The sequence below is a fragment of the Aulostomus chinensis genome, chromosome 20, assembly GCF_037954235.1.
Source record: "Aulostomus chinensis isolate RoL2024-O1b breed Wild chromosome 20, RoL_Achi_v1.0, whole genome shotgun sequence".
Taxonomy (NCBI): domain Eukaryota; kingdom Metazoa; phylum Chordata; class Actinopteri; order Syngnathiformes; family Aulostomidae; genus Aulostomus; species Aulostomus chinensis.
In genome coordinates, this window is record NC_141339.1 from 22668005 (window position 1) to 22685152 (window position 17148).

Below are 17148 nucleotides of genomic sequence, written 5' to 3' on the forward strand. Positions count from 1 at the left end.
AATGTGAGTAAGCACTTTACTGAGCGCACAGTACATCTGGGTGATAAATAACATTCGAAACAACAACTCTGTCCTGGCTCCTCGTGGCTGCTTTTCACCTGCCGGTTGATTAGGGACTGGACAGACGCCACCCCGCATTTCTCACAAGGCGCCAGACTATAGAAGAGACGCGTGACACGCAGCCGGGGAGCAAGTCCCCGTGGAATGTCCAGGCTGGGAAAAACCCGCAAAAAAATGCCCCAAAAAGTGTCCCCGCTTGCTCTATGATGCCTTACATTCCCTCTAGTACCACTTTATTTCTGTGGAGCCCTTCAAAATAAAACAGAATTAATGTGGAGAAAAGTGAAGTAAAACTGCGGAGTCCTGCAGTGGCCATAGAGAGGTTCCCTTGGTTCATGTTTTAAAACAAGTTCTGTCTTTCAGTCCACAAATTAATGAAATGAAGAGACGGAGTTATATCTCATGGCCTCAGAGTAACTGAACTGTGGGAACAGGCTGTGTTTCTTAGCTCCGTTTGACCGCATAAAACGCAAAACATTAAACTGGAAAGAGACATTAATTTTTGACCACTAGGGGGAGGACAACCATCAGTACCAGCTCATGCTGGTACATTTTAAGGGGGTGAGACACTTCCTCAATCCCTCATCAGTTCTCCACTCATTCAGTACACTGGCCTTTCCTTCAAAATAAAAGCACCAATGTGTTGTTGGCATTATGGCCTTATTCTGTTACTCTGCTACATTACTCACTTCTTTTTTTGGTTGGCTACCTCGCTAACATATTCCTGCTTTCGTGTGTGTGTATGTGTGTGTAATATATTCATGCCATTAAAACTGGAAATTGATTGACAGGTGGAAATCAGTTGCTCCGTGCTTATGTAACCATAATTTCTCACATTTTGTTTTACAGGAAAAAAAGCCAATTATATAAAAGTACAAAAGTGCTTTTTTTTGGGGGGGCATTGTTTTAGCAATGTGACCAAGAATCTGAACCAAAAGGGTCAAAAGTGCGTCAAGCATCGCCCCCCCAAGTATGTGTTGAGATGCTTGCTGGTGTCATGTGCTGCCGGGTTAGTAATGGGTTTATCAGAGCGGAGACAAAAGTACAGCAACACCAAACCGATAAGAGGCTTTAAGAAGGGAACTGCCGGGAGTTGAGCGTTAATTCTCTCTGATTCTGGCATTATGAATAAGCCGCCGCCATCTACCCAGTTATTTCATTAAATGGTGTAATATAAAATGCGTGAGCTTTATATTGCGGGTTTAAATTTCATCTGCGCACCAGCGCTCTGGAGAGGGAGACGTCGTCGTCCATCTGGATTAACCACTGACATTTTCTAACGCGCCAAATGTCACATCGGCCTCCCGGCATATTTCCTTTGTAATGTTGAACGAAAGCAGCGATGGGCACCTGAGCACGCGGTTGGAGCTGCGGCCCCTAATTACTGCTCTGTCGTCTGAGGTGATCAGCAAGCTCACATGTAAGATGTTCAGTCTTGATCCAGCTGATCTTGAGGATCAGTGCCCTGTCCTGTGACATTCATATTAATGTTAATATTAATCATGATAGCGACCCATGGTCCCCACAAAGCAGCAAATGACTGTCGCTTGTGCTGCTCGCAGATGTTTCAACAACTGGAGCAGGAATTAAACCTACCAGGCGAATGGTAGGTTTAAATTAAAAAAAAAAGTGTATTAAAAAGATCTTTATTTTGAGGAATAAACACTTAAATTGTTGTTGGGGAGCTCAGTGAGAATATTCGGGTGCCGTTCTGGCTGGACCGCTAGAATCCTAGAATCTGGTTATCATCAAGCGAAATATTTCAACGACCAGAGGGCGAGAACTCGGCCAAACCAAATGTTGAAAGAAAAAAAAAAGAAAAAAGAAGCAATTTCTCTCAATATTAGACTGATCTCCGCCTTGGGTATCTCCATGACCCACGCTTGACTCTTCCCCCAAGTCTGATCAAATTCGGCTGCATTATTTTTGCATAATCCTGCTACCAAGCAGACCAACACCACCAAAACCACGACCTCTCCAGCGATGAGTCGTATCAGCTCCACGGCGGATCTAATCAGGAAATATTGGCTCAAATGGGGGAAATGGACTTTTAAGCCCTTTTTATTTCCTGTAGCTATTCAACCAAAACACAGGCGGCTGTCTGGAGGCGTTTTTGAGACCAAGTAAAACAAGTTTCCACCTTGAATCGGCTGCGATATTTGCACCAAATACCCAGTTTTTATTTCCGCTGCGCTTCTTCCAGCCTCTCACCCTTCTCCCGCTGATCTTGGTGATTCCTCTGATTGAAATACTTGTGCAGTCGTGTCTCTGCATCAATTTGCATCGCATCATTGCCCTGATTTAGTATTCAATGACGCTGCCGCTGAAGTTTGATTTGCATCTTCTCTGACCACGCTGACGCGGTGATGATAACATTCGTCCCCTGTAGGAAAAACAAGCGCACCTTTGTCCCACACAACCTTTCGGTTCCAAGAGCACCCATGTTTTGTGTTTCAGAATCATTAGCATCAATCAGTTAGCCGCCAGGTAAAGCATCCATTTTATGAATCATGTCCTCAAGGAACTGAAAGTCAGAGTAGAAACAAAGTCAGAGCGCTCTTTGTGATACGCAGTGCTGCGTTTCTATCTGGGCTGGCTCTCCTAAAAATTAGATTTTTGCTCAAAACAGTTTATCGACCCTCGCTTTTGATTTTTTTTCAGCTTCTTAGTTCAGGGGAACATTTTTTTTAGAAGCTGCACTGCATCACATGACAGTTGGGTGTGAGGCAAAAGAAAGCATTTTCATTGGATGCAAGATTAGCACTCACCCCAACAAACATCTGAATTTACAAGAGGAGAAAACACAAGGATTCTGCTGGAAAAACAAAACGAAACACTAATGTTTTTTTTTTTCATCATAACTCTGGATTAAAACTGGGAAAAAAATTTGGTTTATCATTGTATGAAACAGCAATACTTCACCCCAAAAAAGTACGATTTTGGCCTCAAGTACTCACGATCCATGTTTTGAGTTCAAAATTATTATTTTTTTCTGCGCTAAAAACCAAACATGAAATAACCCTCAGTTTCAACTGAGGATGAGCCAGCTAGTTGTACAAAGGGCTACCGTTAGCGGGAAACTAGGTGGTAGGCTTACAGTTAGCTTGTTTTCAACTCTGACAAAAAGTTTTGTAGATTTGAGGAAACAGGTGGATAAAGAAGATGTAAATAATGTCAAAATTAGATAGAGAGTTTGTAAACAGCCATTTTTTTTGGACAGTTCTGCTGTTGTTTGTAGTCGGTGGCCATGGGGTACCGTTAGCTTCAGGCTAAATATATGTACCTGGCTCTTCCTGCTTTCTGGAGTGTGTGAGCAACTTTTTTGGATGAGGCATTGCTGTGATGTCGTCAAAGTAAAAAAGCTAAAATATCATACTAAAGTAATTTAGTACTCAATGACATGTACTCATAGCACAGCACGATTGGACAGTTGGTAGAAATACAGTGGATGTCGCGGGTTGCCAGCGGTTTTATAGCCAGCCGTTGGTGGCCACGCCCCCTGCCGTGTTCCCACCACTCACAGGGCGGAACGTGATTAGCTCATCGCGGCTGTCAGTCACGCCTATCTAGCGCTGCTTCCTGTGTGAGCTGGTGGACTCGGTCTGTGCTGAGTCTCCGGTATGGACAGGCGCTCTACCTCAAGTTTATACCGGGGATATTACTAGTGTTACTTCACGTTCGACACCGGTTGTATGACCTGGATATGGATTTCTGAACGGAATACGCCGACACCGAACCTTCCGCGAGTAAAATCCGGCGTTGAAACCCCATTTTTTGTTGTTGTTGCTCGAGTTGTCAAAGGAAGAGGGGAAAATGCCAGTTGCAACTCTTCTACCTTTCACCGCGACCCCGAATAGGAAGTCAGCCAGCCCGACCTCTTTCAGGTTGACAGAGAAATTTATTTTGTTATTAGTCTTCAGTGCTTTTATAACACTCTGTTTCGGGGCCATTTTTTTCTTACCGGACTCTTCCAAGCTGCTTAGCGGAGTTTTCTTTCATTCCTCCGCGGTGGAGACCAACACCCGCACCGGTCCGGACAGCAGCGACTCCGGTTCGACTGGGAACGACGATAGGGTCCTGGCTAAAATAAGGAAAGACCACGAAAAGGCTCTGCTAGAGGCTAAGGATACTCTACAAAAACGTCCCGATGAGATTAAACAAGATATTTCAAAAGCAAAGGAGGAAGTTCGGAAGGAGGGAGGGAAGGAGCAAGGTGGGAATGATGTCAACACTTTACCTTTTCTCGAGTACCATCGTCCACCTGGGGCAACTGGACGTGAACCCCTGGACTCGGAAACCAAGGAAAGACGTGCTAAAATCAAAGAGGTAAGGATCCGTTAATCTCTGATCGTTGTACCGTGGGAAACGCCACACCGAACCTCATTCGGAAATCCTACAATTACGCTACACCTTGTATTCCGGCTGCTAGCACTCAGGGTAGAGCATGACTTAACACTTAATTTAAATGAATCATACACCCTCCACCATTCGGCTTGGGCACAACACATCAACAACCACTTAAATTCATAGAATTTTCACTTTTATACATTTTTTTGACCAAGTCGCATCTGCCTGTGGACATACGCGGTGTCAGCGCAGAAATGTCAGTACTCAACGGGTTCAACTTCAAATTGTGTAAGATTGAAGTTGAGCACTGAGAATACTTTGTAGCCGGACTAAACAAAACACCCTCAGGTGTGTAACTAAATATGTTAGTCACTGTTTTGTGTGCCATGTACGCTTACGGGTGGCCTTGAATTTGTAAATGACGTATTCGTAAATGGAATTTGGCTGATATGTCTTCCCGGTGCCAACTTTGTTAGCTGAGGAAGATGGTATGCAGACAGGATCCACTGCCCCCCTCCGGGCTGATCTACCTGTCTTACAAGTTTCCTGTACCAGGGAACACGGTGCTGACGTGAAACGTTTACGGTTGTGGGAAGAACAGGGTAATGCACACCTTCTATGCTTTATATGTCCGAGATCTAGCATGTTCCTAACCAGATTATTATACGACATGTGTGACGTACTTAGGCAAAGCAATGATCGTGTGTTTTTGTGATTAGTAATTTAGTCTTTGACCCTCATATATCTGGATGAAACAGCATCCCAGGGCCACCTTTTTATATTGGATTATATTTACTTGCCTATGTGCCAGTGGCACTTAAATTCACACCAAAAATGCAAATTGTCAGACTTGCAGCCTGCAGCAGTGCTTACAGCACTAACAGGCAGTAGGTATCTGGCGTCATTGTATTATGTCACTGTCTGGCTGTGTGGACAGCAGTGGAAAGTCCAGAGGTGGTGTCAGCTGACCAAGTTAGGCACTCTGGTGGCAGGCAGACAGTTGTGACACCTGATATTTGCATCTCACCGAAAATCATTTGACAACCGTCTATGGTGGAGGCTCTCAGCTGATGCCAGGAAGATTGTGATTTCTCCTGTACAGCTTTGCGGACGCTGGTGGAACGTTCGGAAGTTCTGACAACATGAACAATCTCAGGGGTATTTTTAATATATCGCAGCATCGATAATGCAGGTCTGTCTGTTTTGGGGTGACTGCTCTCAGGAGATTTCCACGTGATAACTATAAAAAGTTAGCAGCCACTTCTAAATAAGTTTCATTAGTCTAGAAAACCCTTTCCAGCCCACCTTTTTGAATACTCGGGTGTCTGTGCTGGCGGGTCACTGCCTGTTTACACTGTCTAAAATGCTGCTGGGGGACATTTTGGACCTAAATTTGACATCAACTGCCACTGAATGCTTAAATGTCGTCATCCTGTCAACCGAACTTGTATAGACGTCCCCCTGACATCACATAAGTCACGTCACAGGTGTCAAATGTGTTTGACATCATTTTGGCGGTGGCACAAACACACAAACTGAGCCATCGTGACCTCCGTTAAGATGCTATAGTGTTGTGTTCATTTCCTGTCGTACTGTTAGAAAAATAAAATGCCCTACGGTCCATCGTGCATATGTTAATACTGGCATTGGATATTTTTGACTGTTGCTGCGGCCGCTAACATTAGCATTGCCCGTCTGCTCATGTCTATTTCTCTGAGAGGAGTTTGAGCTCCTCTGTTTCATACAGGAAGTCTTTCAGATCGGCTTAGATATGACAGCGAATGTTAGCCAGCCCCCGGACCTGCTGTAATAAAATACTATGTAAACCGGATCGGATAGACCATGTTAACTGGGAAGTCCTCCAGCATGTAAGGAGTTACTCCAGTATCACTGACAAGCATCCTTACAGCGACCTGCTAGGACGGCCCTTCTCCATATCTAACCGTTTTGTGATCAGTATTTAAATTATCCTGATGGATTTGCTTCTTTGCGACAAAAACATCTTTCCTTGTTGTGGTTCACGTCAGGAAGTTGTGATCAGAAGCGAAGTGCAACACTAGCACCTGCCAGAAAGCCCCGACGGCGGAGCGAACTGGGAACTGAGCTGCCAGCTTAACAGCGGCAGGGAATCTCACCTGCACTCACCTGCTGGTGTTGCACACTCTGAACGCACATTCCCATTAGAAAAATGTAATTTGAATCAAGCACTTCTTCAATACCAACCCCCCCCCCCCCCCCCAAAAAAAAACAACAACTTTTTCTTCTGGAGCAAGAATTAACTGATTTGTTGATACAAATCAGTTAATCAACAGCAACATACAATTGTTGAATTGTTTCGGTCTTTTTTTTCAACGTGTCAAACATTCGCTGGTTCCAGAGTCTTGAATATCAGGACTCGCTGCTGTTTTGCCATGTGTGAGTTTTTCTGATGGACTGAAGAAGCAGTTTAAGCGAGCTCCGCCGTGCTCTGGTGTATTGTGATGAACATTTAAAAAATTTTCTTGGCATTTTATAGTTGATTCATTGCAGGGCCTGCATAGTATATTGGAATTTTAATGAAATCACAATGCGGCCTACAGCAGTGTTTGCCAATTGTGTGTCAGGATAGCATTCGAAATCCTGCAGTCTAACTGCTGCAGAGATACTCCAGCCTTTCGACTTAAGAAAACATCTTTGTTTGGTTCAGACCCCTGAAAAGAAACACACACCGACATCATTTCACTATGTTTTTCTCCAAAAAAAATATGATTGACACAATAATGATAATTTATTCAAACATGTTGAACAGTATTGCAATGGCAATAGCTGCAAAAATAATATCAATGTGATACCTTTTTCCCCCCGAGCCGTTCAGTTTGATTTCTTTGATGAAAATAAGCGGAGCCCCTCTGTTTCCATTTATTCTAGGAGTCATTCTAAGTACATAAACAGTAACACTGTGGTACTATAAAGCAGGGATTGTACTGTGCAGCTCTCATATAGGAGAACCTAAATGTATATTTAGAGCATCCAGCTGCCATCTGTCCCCAGACTGTGAGAAATTACCATCTGGAGACAGTCCCAACATCCAGAGATCTAACGCGCCATATTAACAATGACGATGCAGTTCTCAGAAGTATTTTTGCTTCTTTTTATCGCTCCTGTGTATATGTCGTAGACCAAAATAGCAGCTGGAGTAACAAGCCAACGTTCAGGAACACTTCAGGTACGCTTGCCCTGGCTTTCTTGCTCTTTCTACCAGGCAAAGCCAAAAACTATGAACCATTAAACGCACCCTGTCCCTGTTTGCATGGGGCGACCGTGACCTCTGCTCATGTGTAATAATTACGGGGCTTAATCCCGAGCAACTCTGCCATGTCTGTGATTTGCAAAGTAAAAATGTAAATTAACCGCCATGTTTCACCAAACTCGGAGGTCATATGATAATTCCAGTTCCGTGCAAATCAGCATCTCGGTGAGGTGAGCTGAGTGAGGCGTCCCGACCCGAGGCTGCTTCTGTCCCGGCTGTCAGCCAGAGCGGGTCCTGCTGCGCCGTGTGATGTGGAGACAAACCATCCGCTCGTGACCCACTTTTCAAAGTTACTGATCCATTTCTTCCTGACCTATTTTGGGGAAGAAATTGACACTTGGGTCACGACTGAGTTTTTTGTTGGAGAGGAACCTGCTGCTGCCGTCTTGAATCATGAAAATCCCGCATCAGATATGGAGGCAGAGGAAAGTGACAGAGCCTTGACATGGACGTCAAACTTTGGGTTCGCATTGTTGGCGTTCTGAAGAAGTGCAGAGCTGAGTTTGTGGGTGTAGGACAGGGGTCCCCAAACCTTTTCCCTTTTTGGAGGGCCAAAAGTCGAACCAAATAATGGGCTGCTTATTTGATTATTTAGTTTTACATTCGCTGCGACAAATGTGGGCCCTGGTCCAGGATCTGAGATGACAGCTTTGATGCTGTCTGTGTGTCGTTTGAGATTTGTGTCAGAATGTCTGCAGTCAAAGTGAGAGATTTGTCAGGGAAGTTTTATGATGTCGCACTTCCCGTTGCCTCCCGTTGCCCCTCCCCCTAAAAACTACTACAAGAAAAAAGAAGAAGAGGATGTGCCTTTTATTTGTATTTCATTCACATGATTATCAGAAAATAATCATGAGGTGGTGAATTAGTGGCAACTTTTATATATATATATATATAATATATATATATATATATATATAATATGTGTGTGTGTGTTTTCCGTAAATTCTACAAAAAGTTGCCACTAATTCACCACCTCATGATTATTTTCTGATAATCATGTGAATGAAATACAAATAAAAGGCACATCCTCTTCTTCTTTTTTCTTTTAATTTGTGACACTGAGCAACAGAGTTGTCATAAATGAGAAGAAAATATGAACAAACAACACGATTCAGCTCCAAGCTGTGGAAATTTACAGTCGTGAAGCCAATAAACGATGCTGGCTTTATCAGTGTGAACTATAGAATTAAAAAAACATGAATCTTTCTCATGTTCAGAATGTAAAATATTGCAACAAAGCAGTTTTGCAGGTTCTTCGTGACAATTATGATCTAATCGATACAAGTTCATCTTTTGATAGACATTTTTGCAGTATATTTGATATCTACAGTACATACCGTAGTATGGCAAAGTTCAAAACCTCAACAAGCCCTGCACTCGTGCCACTAAATCCCAGTGGAACGCTGATTTATCCTGTCAAAAGTTAACATAGTGCAAGAAACACAGATGTGAGGAAGACACATGAGGTCCCCTGGTAATACGAGTCCTGTTAAGGGGCGTTCCCTGCACCCCCTGACATCTGGTGACCTGCTGTAATCCAGTCAGGGTTTGCTAAATTATGAGAAAGCTAAGTTTCTCAGATGTAGACATCTCCGCCATCTGACCCATTTCTCCAGGAATCTGTGCCGCGGTGTTGTGGTCTCAGTGCGCGTGTGTTCTGTTTGTGATGGGCAGAGGCTGGGCGGCAGGAGCCGCTCTGTAAAGGATAACTGGCTTGTTGTGAGTGGCCGCCGCAATCCCACAATCACGTAAATCTGTTTGTCGGCTTGAAATCAAAGACTTGCCGGAGAGCCCTTGCTCCCCTGTGGTCTGCAGCCCCGCTTCCACTGGCTGTCAGAGGGGCTGGGGAGGCAAGAGCAGCGGGAGTTCATGATGAAAACCTCAGCTTATAAACAGGGATAATAAAAGTGGATGCTGGATGCTAGCAGGCTTGTGTTATTTGACACAGTAAACTACCTTTTTATTTCATGTTTTTTTTCGGAATAGATTCCATTTCAAACTTCCCACTGGGCTTCCTAGCAATTCCCAGAGCTGTGAGAAATATTATCCACAGCCTCAACTGACACTAAACACTTTACCCTTCATATTCCTTCTCATTAGTTTCCTCACAGTCAAGCCTCGAGGAGGTTCAATGACTGCACGCTTAGAGATTCGGTGCAAACGGGCGCTGCTCTGATTCTCCGGATCAATACCGGCGTCTCCGCTGACCCTGTTTAGTTGATCCAGGCATTGGCCAGACATCAAGTCTCCACGGTCTTCTTACTATCACGGTGTGAGACGGTGAAGTCAGTTTAATGCAACTTCTAATCAGTGTCCTGATGGTTAGCCACTGGTCTAGAACCCAGGAACGTGCCCTCCAATCAGTGGCGGGCTTCTACTCTGCCGCGGCAGAGGAAACAATGTACACTTCCTCTCTGATTTGAGGTTTAGTGAAGACTTCAGAGGCAGCGAGCTCATCCTCATCACAGGCTCAAATTCAAACACAGAAACATGGAACTGAACACAAGTGGGTTGATCTTTGTGTCAGTCGTCTGTCCCGGGAGTGCATTCTGATGAAACCCGTTGCCGACAAAAGCGAGATGGTGTTGGTGGGGTTTTATGGTCACAGGGAACAAACCTTCATGTCTGGCTTCCGTCCGACGTGTTGTCTCAGATAAAACAATCCCATTGAGTCCCGTGAGGTTGAGTATTTTTTTTCTACAGCATTTCCATGTTTATCCTGGGTTGGATCACGAGTCCTGTGAGTGTTGGTGTTTCCATTTCTACTGCGAGGACTTCTGTTTTTGGATCAGTGTTTTTGCGCTACCCTCCACGCCGCATGACGATTGCCATTTTTATTGCTCCCACAAAGAACACCAGGAAATAGTGTGATAGAGTTTTACATGTGTATCGCCCACCTCTATGCAGGAACCCCCCCCCCCTTAGGGGCTTGTGGGGAAGCCTGGACTCTTCAGGAACTGTTGCTGAAGCTCTACTGTTGTGGCAGCAATGATGACAGGGGTTATTGCTAATTAATACACGGACTCACCTTTAGCGCTCCCGGCAACCGCTGCTGTCCTGACTCATCATCTCCTCCCCGTGTGCATGCATTGAGGTTTTAATGTATGCAGATGAGATGCAAATGAGCATTCCGCTGGCCATAAGGAGGAGTGTGTGTTTGGTGTGTTTCAGCGCACTATCTTAAAGGACACTCACTTAATGTCCTGTTACCTCGGTTGTCTTTGAAATACTCACGCGTGCAGGCAGGACACGGTTAGCCACAGCTTGTAGACATGCACTGGTTTACTTACTCTCAACACTGTGGGTTATAGGTTGGAGCTTTATAAAGGTCTCGTCTCTCCTCGCGGGCTAAAACCTCCTGTCAAAGAAAGACGACACATTAGCCCCCCCCACTCTCCCTACATCTCTATGTGCATGTTATTTCCTCCCCCGTCTCCCTCCTCATCTTTCCATTGCTGCCTGCCACCGTAAGGATTCACTTCACTTCGTCTGGCCTGTTCCCAACATGATTCCTATCCCATGGTGCAACCCTGCACGAGTTTTGTCTTTGCATGCTTGCATATGTATCACAAAAGAAGCCATTTTTACTGCTTTGCCAACCTTTTAGAGCCTGAAATTGAATTCTCAGCTTCTGTCTTGTTCTCAGCCTAACTTGGCAGCCCATAAGTCCTCTTTCTGTATCGACCATTGAACTAATTGTCCCTGGTTCCTGGGGCCCACATCTTCTTTTAGAGGGGAAACCAGATGAGCGCGTGTGTGTGTGTGTGTGTGTGTGTGTGTGAGAAAAAGGGAGATAGAGTTACTGCTGGACCCTGCAAGTGCTCTGTTTAATTGTCTAATGACTGTAATAGCTGTGACTCCCAGCTTGCACCACTGCTTCCTGCATAGGTTAGTGTGTGTGTGTGTGTGTGTGTGTGTGTGTGTGTGTGTGTGTGTGTGTGTGTGTGTGTGTGTGATCCTGCAGGAACCAAACTACTTTCATTCATTTTCATTACTACTTTTTTTCTTTAATAAAGACGTAGTGTAGTCCTTAACAGATACATGTACATTCAGGTTTTCATGTCAGGTTATTTTAGATCAGAGCCCAGTCATAATGAACACTTAGATCTGATTAACAGGCTCATTTTTAAACCTTTTGATTGATTTGATCAAAGAAGGCATCATTTTCTATTTTCAGGATAACGTTAAGATAATTTTCTCTTTGCATGTTTGCTCGCTAGAGTCAAATCAGAAGTGTCACTTCTGGTTCAGTTGAGTTTGTCTTTCCTAAATAAACATAAAACCTGAGAAGAAAGCAATCTCATGGAATGAAAAATGACACTTTTCACTTTCATCACTGTCACATAATAACAGAGGAAGAAATCTTTGAATCCATTAATTCAGCAACCGTTCACGTGATGAAACTTGTGCTTGGCTGCTGCCTTGAGGAAGTCCAGCGTCGTGTGCGACTGTTGGGTTCTAAAGGCTAATTCATGGTTTCCGTCCCTGCTGGTTTTGGTCAGCGTGATGTAAACATCCATCATGAGGGTCTGCGGATCCTGTCTGCACACCGCTGGATACGTGAAACAGGAGCTTCTCCCCGAATGAGCGCCCGTCTCCCTCTCCGCGCATCTCCCTCTCTTTCAGTTGCTACAGCGGGTGATGATCTTAGCCGTGCTGCAGCACGAACACGAGCACCAGATAAACGGTGAACGAGCGCAGTTGGAAGATAAGCGCGAGCTTGCTGGCGCGACCACAGTTGCCCGCAATGCTGTTAATATGTAGCAGCTCTGGGGTGAGAGATTGCTGTCTGGATTCTGGATAGCTTCATGCTCTCTGTCTGCCTGGGTATGGACTGTATGTACGCATGTGTCTACAGCACGTATGGGAGATGTGACATCCCACAACCTGTGGCCCCACCCCTCAGACAACCAGCACCACACTATTTGAAACTTGAAAACCACAACTGGTTTTCCTGCCCTCTCATGCCATGACGTCAGAGGCTTATGGGGAAAGAATCCCTCACAAGTGTCTTGGCTTTTGATGATTCATGAAACAAAGCCGGAATCTTTAGTGTCAAAGTGACAAAAGGTTCAATTTCCGCACAAACGTCCCCTGACTCCACCTTCTGAACAGCCAGTATTTGCTGCTTTTTTCTTTTTCTTTTGTTTATATGATATTGAGTTAAATATTTTTACATTAAAATCTCTCTGGTTGTACAAGATTAAAATGTCCATTGCAATTTTGTCAGGTTTTACATTTTTTTAAATGACTTTATTCGGACACAATACATTTACTTGATGAATAATTGTTTAAAGCAGTGAGTATAACAATCACAGGCTACTGTGATACATTAGCATGTCCACTGGCGTCTCCCCCTGCAGAGACAAATCATTCTATTCCACTAGCCCAAGGCCAGCAGGCTGGCGAGGACTATCAGATCCAAATAATGAATATTGTAATTGCATGATAAAGTCGGTGTAAATATACGGGTCTGGTGGCTCGCCCATGGGGCCTTAGGAATTTAAAATCCATATATGAATATGGATTGTTATGGTGCAGCTCGAGGAATTGCCAGTGTGGATTGATTGGTCCAGAGTTTGGGGGGTTGTAGTAGGTCTTTCTGGGTGATTGCGCTCATTCCAGGTCTCACATTTACTGCCTCCGCAGTCTCGCTTTGAGGAAATATACACTCCAGACTGACTGATTGGGTAATTTCTCTTCAACTGTCAGTGTGCCTCTTCCATGTATTTTTTTTCCTAATGCGCGTGTCTTGTAGCCCTTTTAAGTAGTTCAGCTGCAGCCCAAGGCGAGCCCCCCATCTCACAAGGCACGAGCCGGGACGAGGAAATGATGCTGTCCGCAGCGTTATTGCCGATAGATGGTATCCATCTCAGGGGTGTATCTGGGTCTTTACTGCTGTTAGTGTATCCATTCTGCCTGCTTCAGTCCTGTTCATGCATAGTCATTGAGCATTGATTTGGAAAAGCAAAATAAATTACATGCAGTATTTGTGCTACGGGTGTGCAAGACTGAGCGTGGATGGGAAACTGCACAAGCAAGTCTATACAGTGGGATTGTACATGGTTTATCAGCTGAAACACACACACACACACACACACACACACTGTACAACCCTTTATAGCCTCGGTCCTCCATGACATGGAAGTTCAAGGAACGTTAGCCTGCGCTTGACTTCTTAATTTGTGAGCTTCTTTATACAGAGGGCTTTTATTTGCTTCTCCGGTCATGAGAAGAAAAAAAAAAGGAAAAAATTAAAATTAAAAGATTAAATTCTCCTCCTCCCTCTTTGACCCTAAATAACTCATGGGTAAATCAAACCAGGGGAGGAAAAAAAATAAAAAAAATAAAGTGTGTGTGTGTGTGTGTGTGTGTGTGTGTATATATATATATGTATGTATATATATATATACACACACACACACACACAAAAGAATGCAAGATTTATTGGAATTGTTCATCGGTGCGTCCTTACTGAAGGGACCCTGCCTGCCAAATGATGCATCGCGCGGTACAAATGTGGTTTTAATGATATTTATTGATATTTCTGGACCTCAACCACTCGCTGCTCCTCATGTATTGTCGTTGTGGAAGGAAGTTATGATGTGACTGGCACTTAAAAAAAACAAAACAAAAAAACAGCACCACCATTTCTCTGTGCCTTCTCTGGTGCAGCAGTGGCGGTAATCAGGACAGTGGCGTGCAGTCACCTTTGCCTCCAGCGCAGGTCTGCTCGTAGAGAATGATGAGTTTGGAGGCACTCCTTTACCTGTGGTGTTTTGGCCTCAAGTTTTTTGGTATCTAACTTTTTGTAGTTCAGCACCTGGTAGACTAAAGTTTAGTGTTTCTCCCACAACAGCCAGTTAAGTGCAGTTGTGCCCTGGGCTTAATTTTGGTGTTGTGATGCATGAAGGCGTCTGGTGATTCAATTTTAGATTCATGATGGAATATTTTTAAGTGCTGGAGGTGTGCTGCTGAATTTAAATGAACACAAGTCATGGGACAGCTTCGTCTATGCCAGTGCATACCAGTCTGAAAAAGGTCCTGTGGTCATGTGATGCTTTATCATAGCCAAGTAAAAATGGGATCAGATTACCAATATTGAAGGGCCCTGGTGTCTGAAAGCTTGAGTGGGACAGTTGCAGTGCATTTGGCTGACACCGGACGGCGAGAAATTAGTGCCTTAAAAGACTAGCTAAATGAAATGTCAATAGCAAGTCATCAATAAGCCTCCGTACTCCCTCCTCACATAATTGAAACCATTCAGAGCTTCAGTCCACTGCCTCCGTTCCTCTCCACCCGCAGCTTGTTTGCAGAGAACCGTAAATGAGCAGACATCCACCAGGCCGTCCAAAGAGAGACGCAACAAAAAAAAATAGATCCTCATCCTCGGCAGAGGGAAGTTTGCTGTCATTTTTCTCCCAGACCTTATTCATGTACAGCCTGACATTTTCAGCTAAATGTGAGCTGGTTATATGTGTGTGTGTGTGTGTGTGTGTGTGTGTGTGTGTGTTCTTGTCTGGCAGCTGTTGATAGGTTGCAGTCGCTCAACAAATGTGTCTGAATGGGTCCTATTTGAAGGAGTTGTGATTTGATGGCTGTTGGTTTCTCTCGCTCACATTCAATCTCTTTCACCCTCAACAGTCATAGACAGATGTGTCTCGCCGTTCTTGATGGTTAGGACTTTTCACTGTTGCAGTGGTCAGAATCTTAATTTACCTCTTGGAGGCAGGTCCTTCATTTGTTTCTGATTCGGTGATATTTCATTCAGACGGCTTCTGTTTTGATCCGCGGCTATTTGTTGAGGCAGCTGTGAAAATAAACGCCGCATTTTCTCCGTCTGTGTCACACTAAACTGTTTCACAGGGTGTGATCTCTTATCCGCTTGGGATTTATTGTGAAAGAGCTACAGGAAGTGCAGATCAATGAACGGATTCTTTACGTAGAATGAGTTCTAAATCTGCACGAAAGTTAGTATTGTTGAACCTGTGGGTCCTTCTTCTCAAGGTTAACGGGTTTCTGGTTGAACGCCTGCAGTAAGGACTGTAGTTCACTCTTAACTTCAGATACTTTAACATTTTGCTCTGCAGCTATGAATATATTAGTAAATTATACACTCAGGAATTTTTGAGCTTTTTTATGTGTCTTTAAAAAAAACAGCAGTTGCCAACTAGTGGATAAACGAGGAGAAAAACAGACGAAGCGCAGCAGCGAGTTGTCATGATGTTGAAGTCGTCACGTTGCAGATGTATAATGTGGACTTTGTCCTGCGTTTATACTTAAAATCATAAAAGTGTTCATTTGTGAGGATTATCTTGTGAAGCAAAGTCTTCCCCTGGCTTTTGGTCCAAGGATCGCACTGTGTTGGAAAACATAAATATGTCTGTCGAGCAGTGTAGCAGGTAATCTGTTAGCAAGTAAGAACAGGCGTGGAAGGAGAGCCGGGGCCGAATCAATGATGAGCGCATTCAGATTTACACTCCTCTGTGTCACTTGAATGCAACCTTTTACTGGCGTGTTAGTGACGGACTGAAGGTGAGCGAGATGAGGAGGGATGCGGCGCACGTTCCAGTCCCGAGTCAGACAGCGCATTATTATTGCTTTTTGGATCATTAGCAGTCTGCAGGATTGTTTGGATTCCTTTGACTAAAGACGGTGATGTATGCGGAGCAAAGTGACCCCTCGGCCTCTGGGGGGCTTTGGGTGAATATATCCGTGTAGAATCTATGAGCTGGGCTTGCCATTAATGACCAAAACATGTGCGTTTGTCATAGCTGTTGGATTCGCGTGGCCGGAAGGGGCAATTTGTCTCGTCTGGCTCACAGCTAACGTACTGCTAGCTCATTAGCATCCCAAGGTTATCGATTGCACTCACAGTATTAACACTAGAGTGATCACAAACAGGGTAGCGTGGCCTTTGTTGTATTTATTCTCCTTTTACTTGCAGTTTAAAAAGAGAAGCAGCTTCAGTTGTCATATTTTCTCAGGTTAGAGTTTAACGTTTGTCTCGTACTGATGTGCAATTTGTGTCGCCTCTACCAGAAATTTAGATGATGCGTTTCATTTAGGATTGACTGAGGAACAGCTCTTTGTGAATATGTATTTATTTTGCTAATATGTTTTAATCAGATTTTTCACGTCTGAACAGGGTTTTCAGAAAATGTAGGGTCATGAAAATTGACTAGAGAGGGTTTGGAAAGGTCATGGACAAGGTAGTAATGAAAGTTTGGAGGAACCCTGTTGAATGTAGAAATGAATATTGAACACACACACACACACACACACACACACACACACACTTCTCTTGCCGTTAAAGGGATTTGTGCCAACCTTATGCAGTGTTACGCGAATCTGTTGTGTGAGATGAGTTTGTGTGAGGTCATGTTACCACATCCTCAGGTTACCTTTTCATTCCGGCGGGTTGTTTATGAAGTGACTCACCTGTGTACGCC

At 44.1% G+C, this 17148-nt stretch overlaps 1 protein-coding gene across 1 annotated transcript in view; it reads left to right on the top strand.

Moving 5' to 3' along the window:
• Nucleotides 1-3660: 3660 nt before the first annotated feature.
• man1a1 (mannosidase, alpha, class 1A, member 1) overlaps nt 3661-17148 on the top strand; it is a 126183-nt gene continuing 112695 nt past the window's right edge. The window contains exon 1 of the mRNA XM_086188678.1: nt 3661-4386. Within this exon, the coding sequence (XP_086044804.1) occupies nt 3874-4386 (513 nt within the window). The 5' untranslated portion in view covers nt 3661-3873. The remainder of the gene's footprint in view (nt 4387-17148) is intronic.